The 23,953-nt window shown below is 43.4% G+C and overlaps 1 protein-coding gene across 1 annotated transcript; it reads right to left on the reverse strand.

The window, feature by feature from the left end:
- Nucleotides 1-1,326: 1,326 nt before the first annotated feature.
- GCM1 (glial cells missing transcription factor 1) lies at nucleotides 1,327-17,716 on the reverse strand. The gene is made up of 5 exons (XM_032650192.1): nucleotides 17,642-17,716; nucleotides 6,411-6,663; nucleotides 5,281-5,393; nucleotides 3,466-3,594; nucleotides 1,327-2,061 (listed from the first exon to the last, which is right to left on the reverse strand). The coding sequence occupies exons 1-5, from the start codon at nucleotides 17,714-17,716 to the stop codon at nucleotides 1,327-1,329; spliced, it is 1,305 nt and encodes a 434-aa protein (XP_032506083.1).
- Between the last annotated feature and the right edge of the window lie 6,237 nt (nucleotides 17,717-23,953).

Raw genomic sequence — 23,953 nt, forward strand, 5'->3', positions numbered from 1 at the left:
CTTCAGTGGTAGCATCTTCGTCTTTCTGTTCCTCTGAAACTCTTTCGCTCTCTCCGTTCCTTCATTCTGTTTCCAAGAAGGCGTAGATGAGATCCTGGGCCTTTCACGTCTGCTCTGTTTGAGATGATTCCAAGGACATTGAAAATGCAACAGATAATGCAGTTGAGGTGCTGAGAACCCCAAATATTGTGGAGAAAAAAAATAGCCGGGGACATTTCCTGCCACAGATGGGACAAGTTTTCAATTCTCCCTGAGGAGTACTCCAGCACTCCTGAAAACTGTCCTAGTACTCTAGCACTCCTGAGGAGTACTCTAGTACTTCTAGTACCCCATAGTACTAGAAAGGAGGAGGACAGGCCAACAGATCACTCGTGTGAAGAGAGAAGTCTTGCCTTCCGCTCGTTGTCATGATTCTGATTTATCTGTGGTTACCTTTTGAAAACCATTTCCTAAAGAAATTCTTTCAGCCATTTCCCAAAACAGCTTTTTAAGTGGCTATAAAAGATTTCGGTCATTTTTCTCCCCCGGTTTTACTGAGATATAATTTTATTGAGATATCACTGACATATAACCTTGTATAAGTTTAAGGTGTACAACATAATGCCCTGATATATGTATATAGTGCAAAATGTTTACCACAATGAGTGGTTGATATCCATCGCCACACAGTTATATTTTTTTCCTTGTAATGAGAACTTTTAAGATCCATTCTCTTCTTAACTTTCAAATATACAATACGGTGTTGTTAACCATAGTCACCATGCTGTACATTACATCTCCAGAACTTATTTATCTAAAACTGGAAGTTTCTACCTTTTGATCACTTTCACCCAGTTCTCCCACCCATCACCCTCCACCTCTGGCAACCACAAATCTGATCTCTATTTCTATGAATTCGGGTTTTTAAATTTTCCATGTGTAAGCGAGTTCATACAGTATTTGTCTTTCCTTCTCTGATTTATTTCACTTAGCATAGTGCCCTTAAGGTCCATCCGTGTTGTTGTAAATGACGTGATTCCTGTTTTTTCATGGCTCAATAGTATTTCATCATGTGTATATATACACACCACATTGTCTTTATCCATTCATCTGTCTTAGGTTGTTTCCATGTCTTGGCTATTGTAAATAATGCCGCAATGAACATGGCGGTGCAGGTAACTCTTCGGGATAGTGATTTCATTGCCTTCAGATATATACCTAGAAGTGGGATTGCTGGATCATACGGTAGTTCTACTTTTAATTTTTTGAGGAACCTCCATACTGTTTGCCGCAGAGGCTGCACGAAATGACATTTCCACCGTCAGTGCACAAGTCTCCCGATTTGGATCATCTTAGAGGACAGAGGTTCAGAAGCATTTCGTTGTTGCAGTGATCCAAACCCATGTACCTCATTTCTTCATCAAAATCCCATTTGCTGCTTTTGCCAGGCAGAGAATATTGATGATGGGGCTGAGAGGTGTAGGTGAGGAGAAAGGGGTCTTCCTGAGGTGAATGGCAAGTGGTGGAAGGGTGGTAGCTGTTAAAATCCACATGCACCTTCTCTTCGTAAAGTTCACCCCCTTGATTTGGCCAGAAGGGGTGACAGCTAGTTTTGGGTGCTGGTGGTTCCATGGGAATCTGCTGGAGAAAGGGTTCTGAAGAGCTCTGGGAAGGGGAGAAGTCGTAAGGCCAGCTGGTCAGAGGAAAAGCGTAACTGGGACAACTGTTGTCATTGGAAGGATTTCTCCCCAAAGCAACATTCTTATTCCATGTTTGCAGGTCAGTGTAATCAGAGAAGACTCCAGAGACAGGAGGCTGAAGCAGGTCCTGGCTGCTGGAGACCCGACTATTGGACAAATTGCATTTCTCGTAGAGCTGAGTGGGGCCCAAGGTGGGAGTGGGGTCTCTGGGGTCAGAGGTTCTCCCCGAACCATAACTCTCAGAGAAGGATGAGCCATCATTCAGTGCCTTCTGCTGGGGAGCGTTACCTATTAAATGTCCACTGTAACTACTAGGCAATTGGACACCTTCCTGGAAAGACCAAGTTAAACTTTCCCAACTTTGTGTTTCACCTGGAAGAGGCTGGAAAGGAAAGAGAAAACTCATGTTAATAAGTTAAACTGACCTAACTACCCCAGGCACCCACGAGTGACCCTGCACAAATAAGTGCTCTGCAGATTTTCTTCATTCCTTGCATACTTGAATCACAAGCACACACGGGGCTTTGCACAAGCACCCAAGGCCTGGAAGAACTAAAGGCTGCTGCCATTTCCGTTTGCAATCTGACCAACCAGGAAGGGCCGAATTGCCCTTTACTCAGACAGGAGTGTGTTTAAAATGTTTCCCCTCAAACGCAAGTCTGATATCCTAACTGACTCTGTGAGAAACTTGTAAGGGGCTATTTAAGAAAAATCAAACTTTATCTTCAAAGTTTTACCTTATCCTCAGTATAACTCTCAGGGGAACCTCATTTCCCTCCTTGACTTTTCTATTTTTTAGTGCTGTGTGGATTCCATGAGAACAGGGTTTGTTTTTTTTCTCAAGAGACTTTGAACTCATGTTGTTAAATTGTAGATCTCTGGAATACGAGGTGGTCAATTTATTTTTACCAATGGAGAAAGTAAATTGTCCTCCAGTTAATCACAAGGAAAGAATCTGGTTGAGAATTAAGTTATCCTCTTATTTATGTAAGACTATCGACCGATGGGGTTGGAGAGACTGTGACCAGGTAGGGTGAGTGGGAGGAAATACCCTTCAACTTCTCCCAGGGCTGGGAGATGGGATAAGACCAGTCATTGGGATTCAGGGGCTCCTATTTCCCTACAAAAGACTCAAATTACAATTTTTTTTCTAAAGGTACTTTAGAGCCTCCAGGGATGGACTGACTTCATTTCTGTACTCCTGAAGTGTGGAACATCGGACAGTAGAAAAAGTATAGGAATTAGTAACACTCTTAAGCAGACAAACCCACAAACCTACAGTCTGACACCCATAAAGCCATGAACTTCACATCACAGTTTGACTGCGGGAAGAAGCCTCCATCCCCACATCCCTGGATGAGCACTGTTTTCAGAAACTGCCTGGTTATTTCGTCTTGGTGGAGTGCGCGGAGGAAATCATCTACTTTAGGGAAGAATGAAAAAGCACGAGGCTCATGTTTTGTACAGATCATTTCATTTTGGTTCTATCAGAAATACAGAGTGCCAAACACAGGTTGAGTACTAATTCGAGTCTCTTTTTAATTGTAGTAGGGAAAGACGATTCTGAAATTCTATGGACTTTACAGTTGAGGGCCTGCTACAAAGATGGTAGAAATGAAGAGGAAACCCGCAGATTCAGTCTCTTTGGCAGAGGCTGACTCACAGGTGAGCCTGAAGGTATGTGATTTTCGGCTTCATTCGTAGGTAAGGGACAGGGAAATCTACCGCCGCCACCACAGGGGTGGCAAGTCGTCGTACGTTTTGAAGCTGCATGGGGCAAGGTTACCTTTATCTGTGGGCCCTGTCTCATCTTCGAGGCGACAGAGGACGACGCAGAGTGCGCTTTCTTCATTGCTCTTCTGGCCTCGGCTTCCAGTTTGGTTTCTGGCTTTGGATGATCGTGTTCTCCCTTTGACTTAGAGGAGACGAAGCAGTGAAATAAATAACTAGATGCGCTCCACGGTGCGTAAAGCTTTATCCTGGGCCCTGCCATCGGACTGGGTATTGCTGCAGTTGACTACTAAGACAAGATTGGAGCAACCTTTTTTTTTGTTTTAATTAATTTTTATTGGAGTATAGCGGCTTTACAATGTTGTGTTAGTTTCTACTGTACAGCAAAGTGAATCAGCTATATGTATATATATATATATATATATATATATCCCCACTTTTCTGGATTTCCTTCCCATTTAGGTCACCACAGGGCATTGAGTAGAGTTCCCTGTGTTATACAATAGGTTCTTATTAGTTATCTACTTTATACGTAGTATCAATAGTATAAAAATAGTGTATATATGTCAATATATATGGAGATATATATATCTCCCAATTCATCCCAGCACCCGCCCTTTCCCCCTTGGTGGAGCATCCTTTTAAGATGCTCCCAAGCCCCCCACGCACGCTCCTACTTGCCCACCTGCCTTTGCTGACGATGCTCCTTCCTTGCGTGGTGTCTCTCCCCAGCCTGGCCAAGTCACATTCATAGTGATGACAAGTAATGCTGATTACATAATTCTCCCTGAACCTTCGGCACAAGGCTGTGAGGGCTATACCATTATCATCCTTCCCAGGAGGCATGGAGGGGTTATACCACCTGGGAAACCTCCCCTAGTACGTGTGGGAGCTAGGATTCAAAGTGTGCCAGAGCCAGCCAGGCCGAAAGCCAACTGTTGGCCATTCAGGAATTTGTGAGCTGGTTGTAAAAACAGCTTGACACTTTGCTGTACACCTGAAACTAACACAACATTGTAAATCAACTATACTCCAATAAAATTAAAAATATATATTTGACGAAGAAACCGAATTAACAAAGTTAATTAAAAAATTAACTTTAAATTAAAAATATATATTTGATGAAGAAACCGAATTAACAAAGAGGAAAGAAGGGAAAGGAAATTTCAGCTCATCTTGCACACTCCTACCAAAGAAATCTTTCCAGAGAACCTCTGTCAAGCTTAACATCTTCTATTCTCTTTTACCTTCAATATTAATTTTTAATGTGCTTTGCCATGAAACTCCATGTTTCTTATGATCGTATAAGTAGTATGAAAGAATATATAGTAAAATAATTAGCTTTTTCAAACAAACAAACAAAAAAAACCGGCTTGATATCAGCCATGATGGGAATAGTTATATCCCAGAAACCGGCAAACCCTACACATCAGAACATTTTCTTTTCAGAGACAGGTTTAGCACGGACTCAAACCCAGGCAGTCCAACTGTCAGAGGCCACTGTTTCTACCACCTCCCCCATGAGGACTTCTTAACACCACATTTTACAGAAAACTGGGGCTTAGGGGAGTAAAGCAATGTGTCCATGTTTACAGAGCTGGGTCTGTGGAAGGCCAGTGCTTGCCTCAGCAGATTACTGACCGCAGCATCCCCTTCAGAGCCTGAGGCAGGGGCAGCCACCCCTGTCCTGGCCTCCAGCCCCTGACTCCTGTCTCAAGGTTTGGGGTACAGACGTTTGCTCGCCCAGAGGGTCCCCCAGGAAGGGTGCAGGCTCCCCTCCACCTGTGCATTTCCTGGAGGAAACTCCTGATGGCGCTCTGTGAAGAGTTCCTGAATTAAAGAGAAATGGAATCTCTAACTCAAATCTAACCTGGAAAAATATGAAGCGTCCGTCGTGCCTCCAGAAGTTAGTGACAGGAAAGCCCCCGTGGCCTCGGCAGGGAATGAGCTTCAGGGGCCCATCGCAGTTGGGACAGCGTTTCCCTACAAAGGAGCAGAGGAAGGTGACTTAGGAAGGTGACCTGAGTCTGTGCGGCCCTGCCGATTTCAGATTCCTGGGTGGCAAAGAATCCACCTGGGCACAGTTTTATAGGCTTTTGTACACTGGGCATGACCCCTGAGCCTAGGAGGCCAGACCACCAAAGCAGCGCAGGTCACTTTCACACGTGGTAGAGGAAGCAGTTGCCTACAGAGCGGGATATTTTACAGGACAGGGGAGAGCTCCTTTGAGCAAAAAAAAAAAAAAAAATCCCTCCCTCCTTATTTACTGATACTTGAAATTCTTTGTAGAGAAGCAGAAAAAAATTCTTTTACTTCACAATTAGAACTAAGGGTCAAGGAGCAGAACCACATGACGGAGAGAACGCAGCTACTAAAGTTTCACTAAAGTGTAAATGACTGATACCAGATCCTTTCCTGAGAGCAAGTTCTGAAAACAAATTACAAGGAAAGAACATGAAGTAACTTGAGGTCTGAAGTGGGCAAGGCACAGGGAATGCCAAATGCATCTATTTCACAACCTGATGAATATGATAAAAAAACAAAATGAAGAATTATCTCAGCATGTGATTATGGATGAACCTAAATGGCATGGAATTGAGTCTAACCTCAGAGTCAGTCCCGGCTCCCACTCTAGATCAAAGCACTCATCGAGATCATTTTGGGGACCCCATTCCCCAAGATGTGAGGTGGCAAGCGTGATACACAACTTTCTCTTAAACTTTAGGTGGGTGTGCTGGTGAATTAATGTTAGTTCCCTAAGTGATGTGTCTTCCTTTTAACAGAGGCCCCGAGTCAGGCGTCTTAACCCGAGGGAGGTTAATGGTGGGTGCCCTGGCCGTGGCAGATCTTTGGGATGGATACCGGAGCCCAGGGAGCTGGCTGGCTTTCCTTAAGATAACCTAAAGGACCGGCCTTGGTCTCCACCACCCTCCAGTGCGAAGGATGGGCCTCGGGAGGTGCGGGGACGTCGTGGCCCCTCGGGGCAGGAGCCCCACTCACTCTGCTGCTTCTGCCGGGCCTTGTCGCAGATGGCCGGCCTCAGGTAGACCTTGCGGCCCTCAGCGACTAGGCAGTCGCGGCTGCAGACCACCACGCCCAGGCAGGACTTCTTGAGGATGCGGGAGTTGTGATTGTTGGTGTTGCGCATGGCCCAGCTGCTCACGTGCCGCTGCGCATTCCTGTCCTCCGAGCTGTAGATGTGCTTCTCGTAGGCATCTGGCCATTCCTGGAACCAGTCCGTCTTTTTCACGTTCTGATGAAAACACAAAGGATATTATTATCGTTTCAGCTGGAAAACAGCACTGTGCTTAAAGCTGCTTTTGGTGCTTGAGAGCTGGGCGCGAGACCTTTAGCAAAGACCAAGCTGGATTTCACTCTGCCGTGAGGGTCTGAGCACACGCAGCACGGCCGCGAGCACGTGATTCCCGGGTCCACCCAACATCCGCTCCCTGGACCAGAGTGAGTTGTGATGCCGCCCCTCTCCCCCGATTGCTGTTTCTCTAGCCTTTGGTGATAAGAGTGAGGACCGTTTCACTGAGAGTGTTGGAGGGTGAAGTAACGTGATTGTGCTCTTTGCACAATGAAGTGGACAGCACTGGGGCAGGGCCGCGAAATAATGTCTCTCGCCGGGCGGTGGTTACCTTGTTGGGAAAGCGGAGGGTTTATACGAAGCCACCTGAGGTACGCGGTGGAAGGCTGGAGAGCTGCTTTCTCCCCCGTGGAGATTTTCTCCCCTCTGCTCTACACTCATGTTCAAGGGCCTCAAACAGGGCAGGGGAGTGAGGAAGAGCTTACTTTGACTGGAAACGTCTGTGTTCTTGCCCAGGACGGGCACAGTTCCCTGCCCGTGAATAGCTAACTGAAGTCTCCTTTGAGTGGGCAGACACACAGGATACCCGATCCTTATAGCATAAGTTATTTAGCTTTCTGTGTCTCAGTTTCTTTATCTGCATAATAGGGATAAATAACTAGACCTGCCTACCTCAAGTGGGTCTGAGAATTAAATAGGATAATATATAAAAATTACTTAGCACAGCACCTAGCCTGGAGGGAGCTCAGAATAAATGTTAGTCACTGAAGTTGTGGCTCAAAAGGATGTGGCGTTTGACAGATTCTTAGGGTGAGAATCATTAAGGGGTCTCAGTAGTCAAACGTAGGCTGTGCCCACCCCCTTGGTATAAGAACATTTTCAGCAAGGAGATTATGGTAGAAGATTCTAGAAGCTCCAGGAAGAGAGATCCGGGTGCCTCTGCTTTGCTTCCCCAACAAGAAGACACAGCATAGGATATGAGAAAGGAAAGACAAGATGTTTGAGAAGGAAAAAAAGCAAACATCATTAGGGTGGAAAAGCTACTCAGGGAAGTCGGTGTCTCTTCAGTTAGATTTCAAGTTTAGAACATGCCAAAAGAACTTTTTAATGTGAGACTCGGGGCCGGTGACTGTCTCTGAAGCTGAATTTTGCTATTCTCTAAAATGGGGACATCGATAAAACATGCTTCACAGAAGTACTGTGGAGAGCAGATGTGCTGTGAAATGTACATTTTATATAATTAATGATAGTTGTCATTTTACGGAACTTCATGGGAACTGAGGTGGGTCTGAGGAAATAGAAATGAGAGGTTTTATGTACATGAGAGTTAGTACTAGTTAATAGCGAAGAGTTGTGGTCTGAAAACTAGGGCCATGGGCCTAATCCAGCCCAATGCCTGTTTTCATAAGTCAAGTTTTATTGGAACCCAGCCATGTTCATTCAAGTGTTGTCTGTGGATACATTTACACACCATGGCAGAGTCCTGTAGTCGCAGCCGAGACTGTATGGTCCACAAAGCCTAAAATATTTCCCATCTGGCCCTTCACAGAGAGCTTACCAGCCCTTGGTAAGAGCACAGCCTGTGAAGGCCCTGGGTGAGGGCCTTACAATAGTTCCTTCCCTCTCAGGGCTCCACTTCCTGCTCTGTGAGATGGAGGTCACAGGACTACCTGCCTGGCAGGGATGCTGTGAAGAAAGACCGAACGAGTCAGCACACACAGAGCATTTAAAACAGTGCCTGCTATCCACAACAGCCAAGACATGGAAGCAACCTAAGCGTCCATCGACAGATGAATGGATGAAGAAGATGTAGTATATCTATACAATGGAATATTACTCGGCCATAAAAAAGAATGAAATAATGTCATTTGCAGCAACAAGGATGGACCTAGAGATTATCATACTAAGTGAAGAAAGTCAGAGAAAGGCAAATACATGATATCACCTATACATGGAATCTAAAAAAAAAAAAAGATACAAATGAACTTATTTACAAAACAGAAATAGACTTACAGACATAGAAAACAAACTTATGGTTACCAAAGGGGTGGGGTGGATAAACTAGGAGTTTGGGATTAGCAGATATAAACTACCATATATATAATAAACAGCAAGATCCTACTGTATATCACAGGGGACTATATTCAATATCTTGTAATAAACTATAGTGGAAAAGAAAACAAAAACAAAAACAGGGACTTCCTTGGTGGCCCAGTGGTAAAGGATCCGTCTTCCAATGCAGGGTACGCGGGTTAGATCCCTGGTCGGGGAACTACGATGCGCCTCAGTGAGAGAGCCCGTGTGCCGCAGTACAGAACCCACACAACCTGGAGCCTGCGTGCCGCAACTAGAGAGAGAAAACCCACATGCTACAACTAGAGAGAAGCCCGCGCGCTGCAACGAAAGATCCCATGTGCCTCAACGAAGATCCCGCGGGCCACAACTAAGACCCAACGCAGCCAAAAATATAAATTAAGTAAATAAATATTTTTTAAAAAAACAGTGTCTGGCATAGGGAACTGTATTCAATATCCTATAATAAACCATAATGGAAAAGAATATGAAAAAGAATATATATATATGTATATATATGAATCACTTTGCTGCATACCAGACACTACATTGTAAATCAACTATACTTCAATTTTTAAAAACAAAATAAAATAAAACCAGTGCCTGGCACACAGCAAGTTCCACACCAGTGTTAGCTGTTACTCTGTCGGATCTGGGGCCACACACACCAGCCAGTATGATTGTGAGGGCCACCAGCTTTTAGGACAGAGATGACCCCCAGAGAGGTCACTTCATGCTCTAAACCTTGTTAAGCCAAATGCAAGACAGGAGTCCAAGCCCCTATAAAACAAAAGCTTCATTGGTGCAGATCTTGTTAGTGACCTTCTTTCTCAGAGCAGTGACAATGCCCCTCTGCTGCTGCCCTGTAGCGTGGGAAGGGAATGCTGCTCGAAAAGGGCGGGAAGAAGGGGGATGGCATCCGGAGGAGTCCCCTCTGGTCCATCGGGCAATTACAGTTGAGTGTCTAGGAAAGAGGCCTGGCCAGGCCAAGATGCTGAATGAGCTGTTTTTTCCAGTTCTTTCCCTCTCTCCCCGACTTCCCTGGTAATTCTGAGCTGGACAAGACTCAATGCCCGGGGTGAGGAGAAGACCTCAGGCAACCCCGCAGGCAGCCCTGTCTCCTTCCTCCACCCGCTTCTCTTCTCTTCCTTCTGGCCTAAAGCTCTAAATAGTGCTCTCTTGTCTTCTGCCACAGAAATGCTACAGAAAACATAATATTTTATCTTCTCAAATAATAAAAATGTAGGTTAAAACGTTAAACTATGAACCTTTAGCAATTTGGACTGTGGATTTGAATTCTTCAAATACAAAGCACAGTTGTCAGGGCATCAGAGAAAAGGGTGAGGTGGACTTGAAGGGAAGCTGAGATTTTCATGTTTTAAAGGTGAGGGGCCTCTTCAGGCTGGTCAATGGCATAGATTCCACCAACCAGGAAGAATGACAGTGTCTGTGAGAGCGGCTCAAACACTCCAGTTAAAGCCAGTACTCCCTGCCTGTGGAGGAAGAAATGAGCTCCACTGTCTTTTTTCTCTCTCTCAGGTTAATGTATATTTTGATCTCCCTTTGAGGTTTCCTCTTTGATGGATTATTTAGAAATATATTGTTTAGTTTCCATGTATCTACAGATTTTCCTGTTGCCTTTTGCTATTAATTTCTAGTTTGCATCCATTGTAGTTGGAGAACACATTCTGTGTTTTTGATTATTTTAGCATTGTTGAGGTTTGTTTTAAAGCCCACAAAACGTTCTACATTCCAAGGTCAGTTAAGCATTTTTTTCCAACAGCTCCTCCACTGGTACCCTAGTTTTCCAGTTCCATTAATAATGCAGTAATAAGATTGACAAAGTATGACCTCAAGAAAATTACTTAAGAGTAAGTGTATTTACATCAAGATATTCTCTTGGCTATTTATTTATGACCAGTCTTTTGACCTGGATACTTAGTGAGATTTTTGACATTTTTTGACATTGCAGCTATGAGAAAACCCAGATTCCAGTGATGCAAAGGAACCCAGGTGTCAAATGAATGATAAGGAACTCTAAAAACTTCCAAATTTAAGGCACTGGAGAGTAAAATTTTAAAAGGAAGAATAATTATTTCTTAATCTTGTTTAGCAAATCACCACAAAGCATTTTTTTCTTTTCAGATCTTCTGTTTATTTTAATTTCTAACTTTTCATGAGTAACTCTTTCTTTTTCCTCTTGGTTAAGAAGTTTATAATTTAAAGGGAATATTCTTAAGGTCTCCAACATGTAAATATAACAAATTTATATTTTATAATCTCATGGGTAATATCATTGGAGGTTTAATGAATATTTCTGTGACTTATGTATGCAATTTCTTTCCCTAAGAGACTTAATCCTCTAACTCACTCAAAATCTTTGAAACTGGATGCTAGGAGTCCCCAACCCCCAGGCCGTGAACCGGTACTGGTCCTTGGCCTGTTAGGAACCGGGCCGCACAGGACGAGGTGAGAGGCTGGAGAGTGAGCAAAGCTTCATCTACCGCTTCCCATCACTCGCCATCGCTCACATTACTACCTGAACTATATCCCCACACTCCCACCCGCCCCCCACCCCCCACCCCTGTCCATGGAAAAATTGTCTTCCACAAAACTGGTCCCTGGTGCCAAAAGGGTTGGGGACCGCTGCCCTATGCAATCAGAGCACCCTTCATCCTGCCTTCATTCTAATTTATTTAACTACTTGAAGTTTTAATAGGGTAACTTAAGAATTAAATATACACTATTACATAAAACTAATGAATTAAAATCAAAATTCTGAAATAAGGTATCAAAAATATTTACATTATCATGTTATTATATTAAATCTGATCTTTCCCTTGGAATATAATCTATTCTAATGTAAAGCAATTATCTGCCAGGTTTTCTTTAATAAGAATAGCTTATTAATTCCTTATAAATAAATGTCTCTAAATAAAACCGGGCTAGCAAACAGATACACATTTAAGCAAACTAGAGAGAGGAAAAAATTAGATGTTACTTATGGAATACAGAAAAAAAATTCCTCCAGCACTTTGATTTACCTTCAACTTTTCAGGAACTTATCTCTCCGAATCAACTGGAAACCAAACTCCAAGTGTTTTCAAAGGGAGAAATTCACCATCAAAATGCTTTTGAGTTAAGCATTACTCCTTTGACTAATCTTGCAATTTCCTACCTTTGTTAAAGGGTCAAGATGCAGGAGAAAAAGTTCCTTATTTGTTCAGACAACACTAAGGTGGGACAGAGTGCCCCAGCTTTCAAACTCTGTTACCCCCTCTTTTCTTTTCTCCCTTTCCTTTCCAACTCCACCCAGCTAAGCAAGGGACCTCCTGGGCACCCAGGGAGAGTCTCTGTTACCACCCCCACGACCCCAGAAGCACAGGGTAGCAGAAGAATTCTGGTCCCAAAAGTGGGGGGACCCAATGACCACGGGGTCAATATACGTGGAACTGTCCCAGGGAGTTCAAATGACCTTGAGATCAAGGACAATGCTGGACAAAGAGGACAAAGTTACGAGTGTCCCTGTCGGACCAACAACAAAGTGACCTGATCGTGCAGTCAGATAATAATTGACCAGAAATCCAGAATCTGGTTTACCCCTTAGCTCCCTAAGCGCCAAGACACATCTGATTACAACTAGCTTGTTCTGATCACATTTAACCACACAAATTCACAGTACAAGCTCAAAGGTTCACCTCTGCTCCTAAGATTGAGGCAAAGGAAATTGTACTGGTTAAAATCACGGTCCAGGAATGAACTCATCAGAGACGTGGCCTCTTTGGGGTTGATTCTCCAGGCTGCAGGTGGCCCTGTATTTATGTTTAGCCTATGTATAGGTTTTAGGTTTTCTCTGCAAAATGTATACTTAAACCTTGGAATTGTGTGAGTTAATGGCTTGGTGTGGCTTTGGTCATGGGTTTCATCTGGAAACTGCTCATGTTCATGAACAGTGATTCGGGGTGTTTGTCTGCTGTGGGGCTATTGGAACACTTTGTGTTTCTGCTCAGAGAACCTTGCAGGTGCTGGGAGCAGAGTGGCTGCTTCCATCTCCCTGCTCAGTGGGTACTATTTAGGAGAACAAGGAATTGGTTTTCTTCCTGGTTTTCAACCAGGAAAAAAATAAATAAATTTCTTAGGGGTTCATGGCTCCCAAGTATTAACAATCAGTATTAATAAGAAGTATCCGTGTAATGAACCATGTAGTGAACATTTTTAATAAAGGTAAGACTAACCCAACCCCAGACATTTGCTGCTTGGACCAAGCAAACCCTAAAGCAATTATATTTGAACTTTGAAAATGCAAATGTAGTTTAATGGAATAGGAAGGGAAAGCAAAAGTAGTGTACTACATTGGTCTGGAATAAAGAGGCTTTTATCAATGACGGTTTTGAGTAAGTTAAGTGCCTGAAGTTCTGGGCTGACTCTGTGGAGGCTGGATAAAAGAGAAGTGGTATCAAAATAACCAGAAGCTAGGCAAGTGATCAGAAAGAGTGAATGAAGATTTATAAAGACACACATGCAGCTTAAAGCAGGGAGAACACATGAAACAAATCCAGGGATGGATGATTTAGTGAGGGCAAGAGACCATCCAAGCCCTAGATCTGATCATGACGCTTTCCAGCTCAACAAGCCTAACGGCTTCCCACTGCCTTTAAAAAAAAAAAAAAAACTGAATTGGGACTTCCCCGGTGGTCCAGTGGCTGAGGCTCTGTGCTCCCAATGCAGGGGGCCCAGGTTTGATCCCTGATCAAGGAACTATATCCCACATGCGGCAACTAAGAGTTTGTATGCCGCAAAGAAGATTGAAGATCCCGTGCGCCACAACTAAGACCTGGGACAGCCAAATAATTAAATAAATTTTTTTTTAAAAGAATGCTTTAAAAAAATTTAAAAAATAAAATAAAATAAAATAACGGAATCATCTTAGGATAGCCTGCGTCCAAACCACCTTTCACGCCGGTAGCCTCCCAGATCCCCTTGCTGTCTGTGCACAGCTTCCCCATATGTAGCCTTTGAACAGTCTTCAAAGTGCTCTACTCTGCCTGGATTTTCTTACCTTCACCTGCCCTAATCCTCTCACCTTTTACAATGTATGTGTCCAGAGAGACTTTTGCCAGATGTTATGCCTTGTTCCCCATGCCTGAGTCACGCTGAATTACGTACGTCCTCTTTCAGCGCCTCCGACATTTTTCTACACGGCATCGATTCTCTGTTTGGACACTGGTATTGCTTCACTGGCCCAGAAGATCGTGAGCCCTTCCGTGAAAGTTAGCATAGCTTAACGGCCCCTGTATCCCTGAGCCTGCTATGGTGTCTGGCACATCCCCGGCACTCAAAAATCTCTGCTATCCTGATAAGGATGTCATTGTTCACTGTTGCCAAAAATTAACCCATAGATCGTGACCTATCTGGGATGTATAAAGGGCTATGGAGTTCCCAGGACCAAAAGATGCAGTGAGCACTCTTGTAACCATCTCAAAACTTGAAGCAGCGGGGTGCATTAATAAGAAAGGAATTTGTCTACAAGCTACAGGAATTTGCAGGAATCCTGGCAAGAATATAAAAATATGAACAATAAACTGTAAATCCTTTGTATGGGTGGGAAAAAGAATGGAATTGGGGAAATGTATAATAGTAATAAGCCAGTGCATGTTATTATAGATGTAATCCTTTAAAACATATGTTTTAATGCTCGAACAGATGGTCTGAGGCACACTCATCGCCCAAGGGGCTCCATGAAAAAAGGGCTCTGTAGTCAAAACTATGATAGGGCAACAATGCCAACAACTTCCTCTTGGGAGAGCCGCCAGTGCAGTAAGAAAGGCACCATGTTGGCAGTAGAGAAATTGGCGGTCCAGTGGTTAGGACTCCGCGCTTCCACTGCAGGGGGCACGGGCTCGATCCCTGGTCAGAACTAAGAGCCTGCATGATGCACAGTGTGGCCAAGAAAAAAATTGGCTTAACTTCATTGAACTTAGTACTCTTCTTCCTTCGCAGCATCCATTAAAATTCCTTGTAACTTACACACTACAGAACACATTTTGGGAGCACATTTGTTCTAAACAGCTTAGACATTTAAGAAAGGTATCTAAGGAATTACTATTTTCATTTTACAGAGGAGGTAATGAAGACTTAAGAAAATAGATTGGTTTAGAGTCACACAGATAAGCCACAGAGCCAATCATTCGTGAATTTCGTATTTGTTGTTTGTGTTTAACACGTACCAGGCCCTGTGGTTGGCACCCGGGCCCCATTCTAGGGTGCAGGCCGTCTTCCAAATCTCAGGTCACCGAATCCTAGACTCTTAGAACTGAAAGGGTCCGTAAGAGACTATTTAGTGCAAGCACTCCATTATCAGAAGAGGAAAGGGAGCCTCAGAAAAGCTAAACCACCCCGTGAAATTCTACAAATAAAAAGAGGCAGGACTGGAATTCAAAGCCAGGACTTGGTCTCCTAGCCCTGTTCTCACCATACACCACTCTGCCTTCAGAAACACTCTTGAAGTATAAAATCTACTGTGCTTGGAAATCCTTCCAAGACCTTTCATTTTTCACCTCAACTAGGTCTTGATACAATTCCAAAGCCAGCATAAACCCAGATGAGGATGGTGTTGACTCTGCTCAGAAAATACTAAGGAATATTTTGCTCTTTTAATCATTTCCCTGGCATATTTAACGAATTGAAGGGCACTTTCCTATTTCCACGAACAATCAAACTTTTTCTACGAACTAAAAATGATGCACTTCCAAAATTGAATGTGTATTTTTATTGTAAATGTCTCATTTTAATGTCCTGGGTAGCTGAGAATGCTTGAGTTTTGGAAAATTCATGTTGGAACATGAACTTTTATGAGCCCTGAGATCCCCTCCAGGGAAGTGTTTCTTCCTCTTGTCTACAGATTTGATGAATGATATGAATCCTCTGTCCCAGAAAAAGTAAACGCTAGTACAGTGTTGTCCGCCATTTCAGGGGGTTCTTAGACCCCATTAAAGCTCCTACTCTACGATGTGACTTTGCAAAATCATCTATGTGCCTGCTTCCTGCAACTCTTGTTTTTGAGGATGTCCATCTTCTCTATTTGAGAGCTGCAATCATGAACTAGGAATATGGGTCCCTGAGCCAGGAGTAATTAAAATTTACCTTAAAGTTTCCTCTAAAACAGCTACAACTATTGTAAACCAATTACAAGCAACTACAAAGATAGATCCTTAAAATAGATATTTGCATGATTTAGCTGTAGTGTATTGAACCATCCTTAAGTGGATGGAAAGTAGGGCATACTTGGTGCTTCCCAGCTTTTCTAAGACCTACCCAGAGATAATACGGGAGGAGATTTAAGGGTAAACATAAAAAGAAACAAAAGAAACACTTGGGAGACTTCCCTGGTGGTCCAGCAGTTAAGACTGAGCTTCCATGGCAGGGGGCACAGGTTCAATCCCTGGTCAGAGAAATAAGATCCCTCATACCACAGGGCTTGGCCAAAAAAAAAAAAAAAAAAAAAAAAATCTATAAAAGAAACACTTCACTAGAGTGAAATTTGGAATGATCTGGAAGCCTTCATTAGAGTGAAATCTGGAATGATTATAAATCAAGACTGTGGAATCTCCATTCCCTCTCCCCTGCTTGGGATAATTCAAATTTCTTGTTCCCCAGAATCAGGCACATGAGCTTGACCTTTCACTAGATGGTACTGGTGGTCTCCCAGTCTTAGCTTTCCCAGCCACCTTTCCCAAAAATTTCCAGTGAAAACATTCTTCACTGGAACATTCTTCACTGGAAGAAAGGCCAAAAAGGGAGCTCAAGAAAGTCAGTTTTAAACAACTAATGTTGGGAATTCCCTGTCAGTCCAGTGGTTAGGACTCGGTGCTTTCACTGCCAGGGTTCAGTCCCTGGTTGGGGAACTAAGATCCCACATGCCATGTGGCGTGGCCAACAACAACAACAACAAAAAAATTAAAACAACTAATGTTTTCCACCAAATTAAGAGTTTAAAATGTCAATTGCTGGGACTTCCCAGGTGGTCCAGTGGTAAGGAATCCGCCTTCCAATGCACGGGTTGTGGGTTCAATCCCTGGTCAGGGAACTAAGATCCCACATGTCTTGGGGCAACTAAGCCCACGCACCACAACTACTGAGCCCGCGAGCCTCAACTAGAGAGCCTGTGTACCGCAAACTACACAGCCCACATGCTCTGGAGCCCTCGCACCACAACTTAGAGAAAACCCACATGCCACAACTAGAGAGAAGCCCTCGCACCACAATGAAAAGCCCATGCAATGCACCGCACCTAAGACCCGAGGCAGCCAAAAAAAAGGCAATTGCCAAAGATAAAGCAAAGAAAACATGAAATGAAAGTCACTCTGTAGTTGGAGAGGAGCCCCATGTCTGTGGACTGTGTACTAGTTACAAAAAGTCTAGAAGAGCACTCTCACCGGGACATTCCAGTGACAGATTTAGGTTAAACCCATGACTATAGCAAATAAGGTAGTATGGGAGCTTGTGCATTACAGAGAGTCGATCTATGGACAAACACATTAGCGTGGATTTTGTTTTACTAGCTAGCAGGCGGGTGCCATCTGAGCCAAGCCAACTTTGAAAGAGAAGGGAAGTAACATTTTCTTTGCTTCTGTCTGTAACCGGGTGAGTCTGGTTGGTAAGGGCTTGCTCATTTCATAGATCTTAGCACCTCCTCTCAAAAGTCCTCAGTCAGATGTCCAGCCGAAGCTCTGGAGGAGAGGTGTTTACCCAGCAGGGACCCTCACCAAGTTCCTTCCAGGTCTTAGCAAGTTACCGGTTCAGCATTTCATAGCCAAATGCTGAAGCCAGTGTTAAAGCAAGTACATACCTGTGGCAGTTTCATATCATTAATATCCCAGCTTAACATCTCTTTGTCCTCAGAATCAACGTTCTCAAGTTCCATGATAAAGTCGGGTGGCCCACAGGTTTCTGTCTGTCCAACTGCCCTCAGGAGTGCTTGAGAATTTTGCTCTCAAATGCTCTTAACACAGTCGGATTAGTCCGCCCAGGCAGTTTAGACCAGTAGACTGTCTTCTGACACTAAAAAATAAATGACAGTAATACTGACCATTAAAGTGATAAAAATCAGTGCTCGTCTGCCAGAAAAGCCTGTTTCATTGATATTTTGGCAAAGCATCAACATACAAACAAAAACAAAATGTAGGAGCCCTTAGTGACCTTGCTGAAATAAAGCTTGACCTTGGGAAATCAAAAGGAGATCATCGCTTTCACTCTCAGATTTAGGCTTCCTTCCTCATTGCTAGCCCCAAGCAGGAAGGCCTTAGTAAGGACTGTTGTCACCTGTAGCCAATGGTTAAAACCTTATCCTCCGTGTACCTGTGTTGGGGCAGGAGGGATAGCTGGCTTAGAGCTGTTTCCCTGGATACACCTTCATAAATTAGCCAACCTGGGGTGTGTTACAAGAGGGGAACGTCGCAACAAGATGTGTCTAGAAGTCTTTTTTAAAATCTAAATTTCCATAGAGATGAACAATCCAGTATGCATTTTATATCTTCAAATATCATCAAACGATAGACTCCTCTAAAACCTTGGTGATGTTGACATTTCAAACCTGATAACTCTTTGTGGTGGAGGTTACCTTGTGCATTGTAGGATGTTCAGCAGCTTCCTTGGTCTCTGCCCATTAGGTGTCAGTAGCAACCCACCCCTCCTTGTTAGAAAATATCTCCAGACATTGCCAAATGTCCCCTGGGGGTAAAAACTGCTTGAGAACTATTGCTCCAAAATAGTGTTTCTCAACTTTGTTTAATTCAAAGCACGCTTCAAGACTTTCTGGCTTTATCTTTAGCAATCTGCCCCCTACAAGAAAATTCTGCCTGACTTCACTCTGATTAAATTGTATTGTATAAACAATAGATGTTCAAAAATGTTTGTGCAAACTGTGTTTTTTTTCCACCGTGAGAAATACTAGTTTCTAGTTATAATTGGTTAAAGGGGATTTACCCCCCACCAAAAAAAAAAAAAAAAAAGAAAGAAAGAAAGAAAAGAAAAGAAAAGAAAAAAGAAGGAAAGAAATTTAAAGTGTTCAAGTCTGGGGGATAAAAAAGACAATCATTTTGAGATGAAATGTGCTTGTTAGCAGAATATGAAGTAAAACACGTTTACGTGTGTGACATTTCCATTCGCTGGTGCGCTAGTAAAAACAAGGGCCATGGGCTTCCCTGGTGGCGCAGTGGTTGAGAGTCTGCCTACCGATGCAGGAGACACGGGTTTGTGCCCCGATCTGGGAAGATCCCACATGCCGCCGAGCGGCTGGGCCCATGAGCCATGGCCGCTGAGCCTGCGCGTCCGGAGCCTGTGCTCCGCGACGGGAGAGACCACAACAGTGAGAGGCCTGCATACCGCAAAAAAAAAAAAAAAAAAGTAGTAAAAAACAAGGGCCATAATGATGTTACATAGAACTACTTAAAAGTCACTCAAACCACAAGTTAGTTTAATAGTCTCAACCTTAGGAAGTCCCATGCACTCTGTTCCTCAGTTACTTAGCTTTATGTAACCCTAATGCTTGTCACTCACTGAGATGTACTGAGGGCAAGTGTATGGATATAGAAGACTGTTGACCTGAACATGTAAATGAAGTTCTTGGCCACTAAATAACAATCTAATAGGAGTCTCTTCCTTCCCTAATGCACCTACCCACACTCGCCTACAACTTAGTGGTCCAAGACTCAAAAAGATGAAACCCCTGCCCCCCAGTTCAAACACTGATGTACAAGATTAAATCCCCATTGAGTTTTAAATCAAATTCTATGTTTGGCAAATAAACACTAAGTTACTGAAGAAATGATGCCATAGACTTAAACAAGTATGTCAGACACAAATATCAAGGATAAATGTGATAGCAACGGTTTTATGTACTTCTTTAACATTAACAACAGTAACTTGGATGGTCTAAAATTTGTTACAGCTAACTGGAACAGGTTGACCTTTTTAAAAACCTTGAATAACAAGATTCACATTTCAAAAAAATCAAAGACATTGTTTTAAGCCTAGGCAATGTAAATAGATATAATTCTTTTGTTTTTAAATTAAGGGAAGGGCTGGGGCTTCCCTGGTGGCGCAATGGTTGAGAATCTGCCTGGTAATGCAGGGGACACGGGTTCGAGCCCTGGTCCGGGAAGATCCCACATGCCGCGGAGCAACTAGTCCCGTGAGCCACAACTACTGAGCTTGCGCGTCTGGAGCCCGTGCTCCGCAACAAGAGAGGCCGCGATAGTGAGAGGCCCGCGCACCGCGATGAAGAGTGGCCCCCGCTTACCACCACTAGAGAAAGCCCTCGCACAGAAACGAAGACCCAACACAGCAAAAATAAATTAATTAATTAATAAAAAAAACTCCTACCCCCAACATCTTCTTTAAAAAAAAATAAAAAATAAAAAAATAAGGGAAGGGGAATCAAAAATCCTGCTGCAGAAAAACTACATTGCTTTTTCGATTTTTTTCTGATATAAATTCTTGACAAATGAATGAACATGAACTTAATATTTCTCTGAAAGTTAAGACCAAAACACAGGAGAGAAGAAAAGATGGTTTACAGCCTTTAAAACATAAACAAGCCAATTCAGTTTTCCTCTAGGATTAAAAAACTCCATTTGTCAAGACTTTCTTTTTTCAAAGCAACTTGGGCCAAGCTTGAAACTTGTTCAAGTTTCATTATTTCTACAGAAAACCGACCAGAACAAATGAAACTCTGTAGAAATGAGGTGGCCATTATCACATCCCTTACATTTGTCTCTCCTCAGGATTTCTGGCTTCTTTACCTTTTTTTTAAATTGATGTATAATTGATTTACAATATTACTTTCAGGTGTACAACGTAGTGATTCGACATTTTTATACATCACAAAATGATCATCATAAGTTACCATCTGTCACCATATGAAGTTATTACAATATTATTGACTATATTTCCTATGCTGTATATTACTTCCCCATTTTTTTTTTTAATCTTACAACTGAAACTTTGTAATGGTTTCCTTACCTCTGACTTCTTATGGAGATGTAGACAAAACTGTGTCATAAAAATCTCGTCTCTGGTTCAGGTCCCAGCAAGCTCTGATCATTTTCTATGCAGAAGCTGCTGTTCCCTAATCCAGGTCAAGGTACACTATGCTAATGAGCTCTGGCAATAATCCAATCAAAATCTAGATGCTCTCAGCTTGGGATAGGTAAGAGTGACCTGGGAGCCACTTAACCAGCCCAATTCTTTGCAGAATGCCAGCAATGTGGTGAATATTCTATAGTACGCCTATGAACTTTCCCCTTGTTTATGTCAAAAAGGCATTTTAACAGAAATGGACATTGCAAAGATTCTCATGAGGAAGTCCAGATGTTTTCCTTCTTGTAATTTCAAAGTTTGAGCCCAAGGCAGACTGATTAACGGTAGATTCTAATTCCTCCACCATCTACCTCTGCATGTGTACACTAGCGAGAGAAGACAGACAGAGAGAAACGTGACAGTGATGGAATTTATTGGAATAGATATTGGTTAACCAAAAACTCCCAAACCAGAAGCACTAAAATGCTGTCCTGCCCCTAACAATGATGCCCCACTAATTCTGAGTGTTCTAATCTCCCAGAATAATATAATCCTGCCTTCAAAAGACATTCTCAGCAGTCGGGGCGCAGCCCACGTTGATTCAGTTCACCTGCCATGTTCCAGGCAGTCTGCTAGTCTCTGGAGTTACAGGGGATCATTAAAGCCATGAAGAAGTTCAGTGGTGGAAAAGATGAACAGACACTGAATCAGCCTAAGTTAACATGATGCATGGAATAGAGGTAGTCTAGAAGGATGTACAGGGGGAAGGTTTTAAGCTGGAGGGAAGAGACTCAGGGGAAACTTTTTACACCAATAGCACGCCTGATCAGCCTTTTGAAGGACAAATAGTCAAGGTATCAAGGAGTAAAAGAGGTTGCTCTAGGTAGCGGCAACGCCGTGGGCCAGTAAAGTGGTATGACAAGTGTGTGCTCAGCCTGACGAGAAGTCGGTACCTGGAGGAAGGTCCAGACCATCAGAAGGAGGAGCGAGCACGCCGGAAGACAAGATGCTGCGGAAGCCTCACCGGCTGTGTTAGGCCCTGGGAGACCTTTGGCAACGTTGGGAAGGTGTCTCACTAGGCTTTCAATTCACGAATGAACTCCTTCTCCATCTGGAGGTTAAGACCCTGCACGATTTTCTTGTGTTTTTTTCTGGCTAATCTCGGTCTGCTCTTTGTAGGCCCTCCTTGGTCAGGATCTTTCTCCACCCCCTGAACAATGGTAGCGGGACAGAGCCTGGCGTTGTGCCAGCTGGCCAAAGAGAAATGTCCATAGGGTCCAGCTCCAGAATCAGAGCAAAGAGTGGACGTGGAGCTGAGAGGCAATAAGGTGATCACTGAACCTGCCATGATTATCCACTTGCTCAGGGCTCCTCGCCAGAGCTGTCTTCTCCCCCCATACATGTACACCTCATCGATCCTTCAGGAGTCCCCAAAATGTCACCCCTTATGATGTCTTCCCATGTTAGTCTAGAGCACAGGATTTCTCACTTCAGTGGTGTTCCAGAACTCTTAACTGAGTTATAAGTTGTCTTACATCACTTAAAACTAGCACTTTTTTTTCTTAATTACAAAATAAATTCATAATCTTAAAAAACAAAAACAAGAACTCATGTTCCCATCTCCTAGAGATTCCCACAGGTAACGTTTGGGTCACTCCTTTCAGGCTCTTGTTTTCCTACATACCTCACCAAATGCAGGTGTTACTTTGCATGATTGTGATATGACTGTACGTACTGTTGCTTTAACTGTGGATGCCCGTTAGTCCTAGTTCTCTGCTAAGCTGCTACTTCCTTCAAGGTGAGGTTGGTATCTTCCACTCTTCTTCTCTTTACAGAAGGATCTGCTGGAATCCCAGCCTCAGCAGCAGATCCATCCTTGTCCCTTGACACGGGGGAACGAAGGTGCTCCGTCTTCACACTCTGGTTGAGCTCTGACCGTATGTCCCAGACAGGTGAAGGCACTTCTGCTCTCTTAAGGCCACGCCCTACATTCTTGCCCAAATTCTCCTAATTGGATCTCCTCTGTCATTGTTATTAATAACAATGGTAATTACGAAAGCTTTCCTTGACCAAACACTTACTGTGTGTCAGGTGCCACGCTGAGCACTTGGTCCTTAGAGCATCCCTGTGAGGTAGATGCTATTCTGTAGGCCTCACAACTACCTCATGAGATATAGTATTATTAAGCCATATTAGTATGAGGAAACAGTCACAGGAAGGTTAAGTAACTTGATCTTATGAGACTGTGGAGTAACCAATCTCTTGGCATCAGCAAACTGACCTTGGTCAAAGAAGAAATATCTACTAGAGAAGAATGACGTTAAAAGGCATTCCCTTCCTGATAGAGTAAGTCTGTCTGACATACCAGCCCCTTCTGGCATCAAGATTCTCTTGCTTCCTTACCTCACCATTTTTCAGAATATTTCTTTCCTCCCCCAAGGCTGTTTATCAGAATTTTCTGTCCCTTCTGGCATGGGACCCAGTCTGACCTACACCGTTCTTCCCTGGAATTTTCCAAATCAGAGGTGGAGGTATTGCTCTTTCATTTCAGATGCCAAACTGTGAGCCTGACCTCAGAGCTGCTGTGGTCACCTCTGCGGCCACATGACAGATCTGAGAGATGAAACCAACAAGGAGCGAAAGCAGAGGAGAGAGACAGACAAAGGGAGAGGAAGGAGAGAAACCTGGACGCAGGCAAGCCCGAGGCCAGGCCTAACCTCTCCTTCCCAATCACGTGATCCCCAAAGACCATCTCCACTCTCACCCCTTAAAGATGAGCAGCTTCAGCTTGCACCTGTTAGAGATGTACTAACACATCTCCCGTCTAAGTAAGCCTGAAATTAGCCCAGACTTCAAAATAAAGCACTGTCCCTTTTATTTATGCTTCTAAAGGTGGACACCCTAAGGCACTTGTCTGATACCCCTTAAAATCAGAAAATGCTTGTTAATGTCTCACCTGAGTCAATGTGCAGGACCCAGGGAACAGCCATCGTTCGCCCAATGAGACGTTTAGGTAGCACAGGCAGCTTTAAAGCAAGTAGCCAAGGGACCTCTCAGAGCTCGCTTTTCTGTGCTGTGTAAA

This window comes from Phocoena sinus, chromosome 11 (assembly GCF_008692025.1).
Source record: "Phocoena sinus isolate mPhoSin1 chromosome 11, mPhoSin1.pri, whole genome shotgun sequence".
Lineage (NCBI taxonomy): Eukaryota > Metazoa > Chordata > Mammalia > Artiodactyla > Phocoenidae > Phocoena > Phocoena sinus.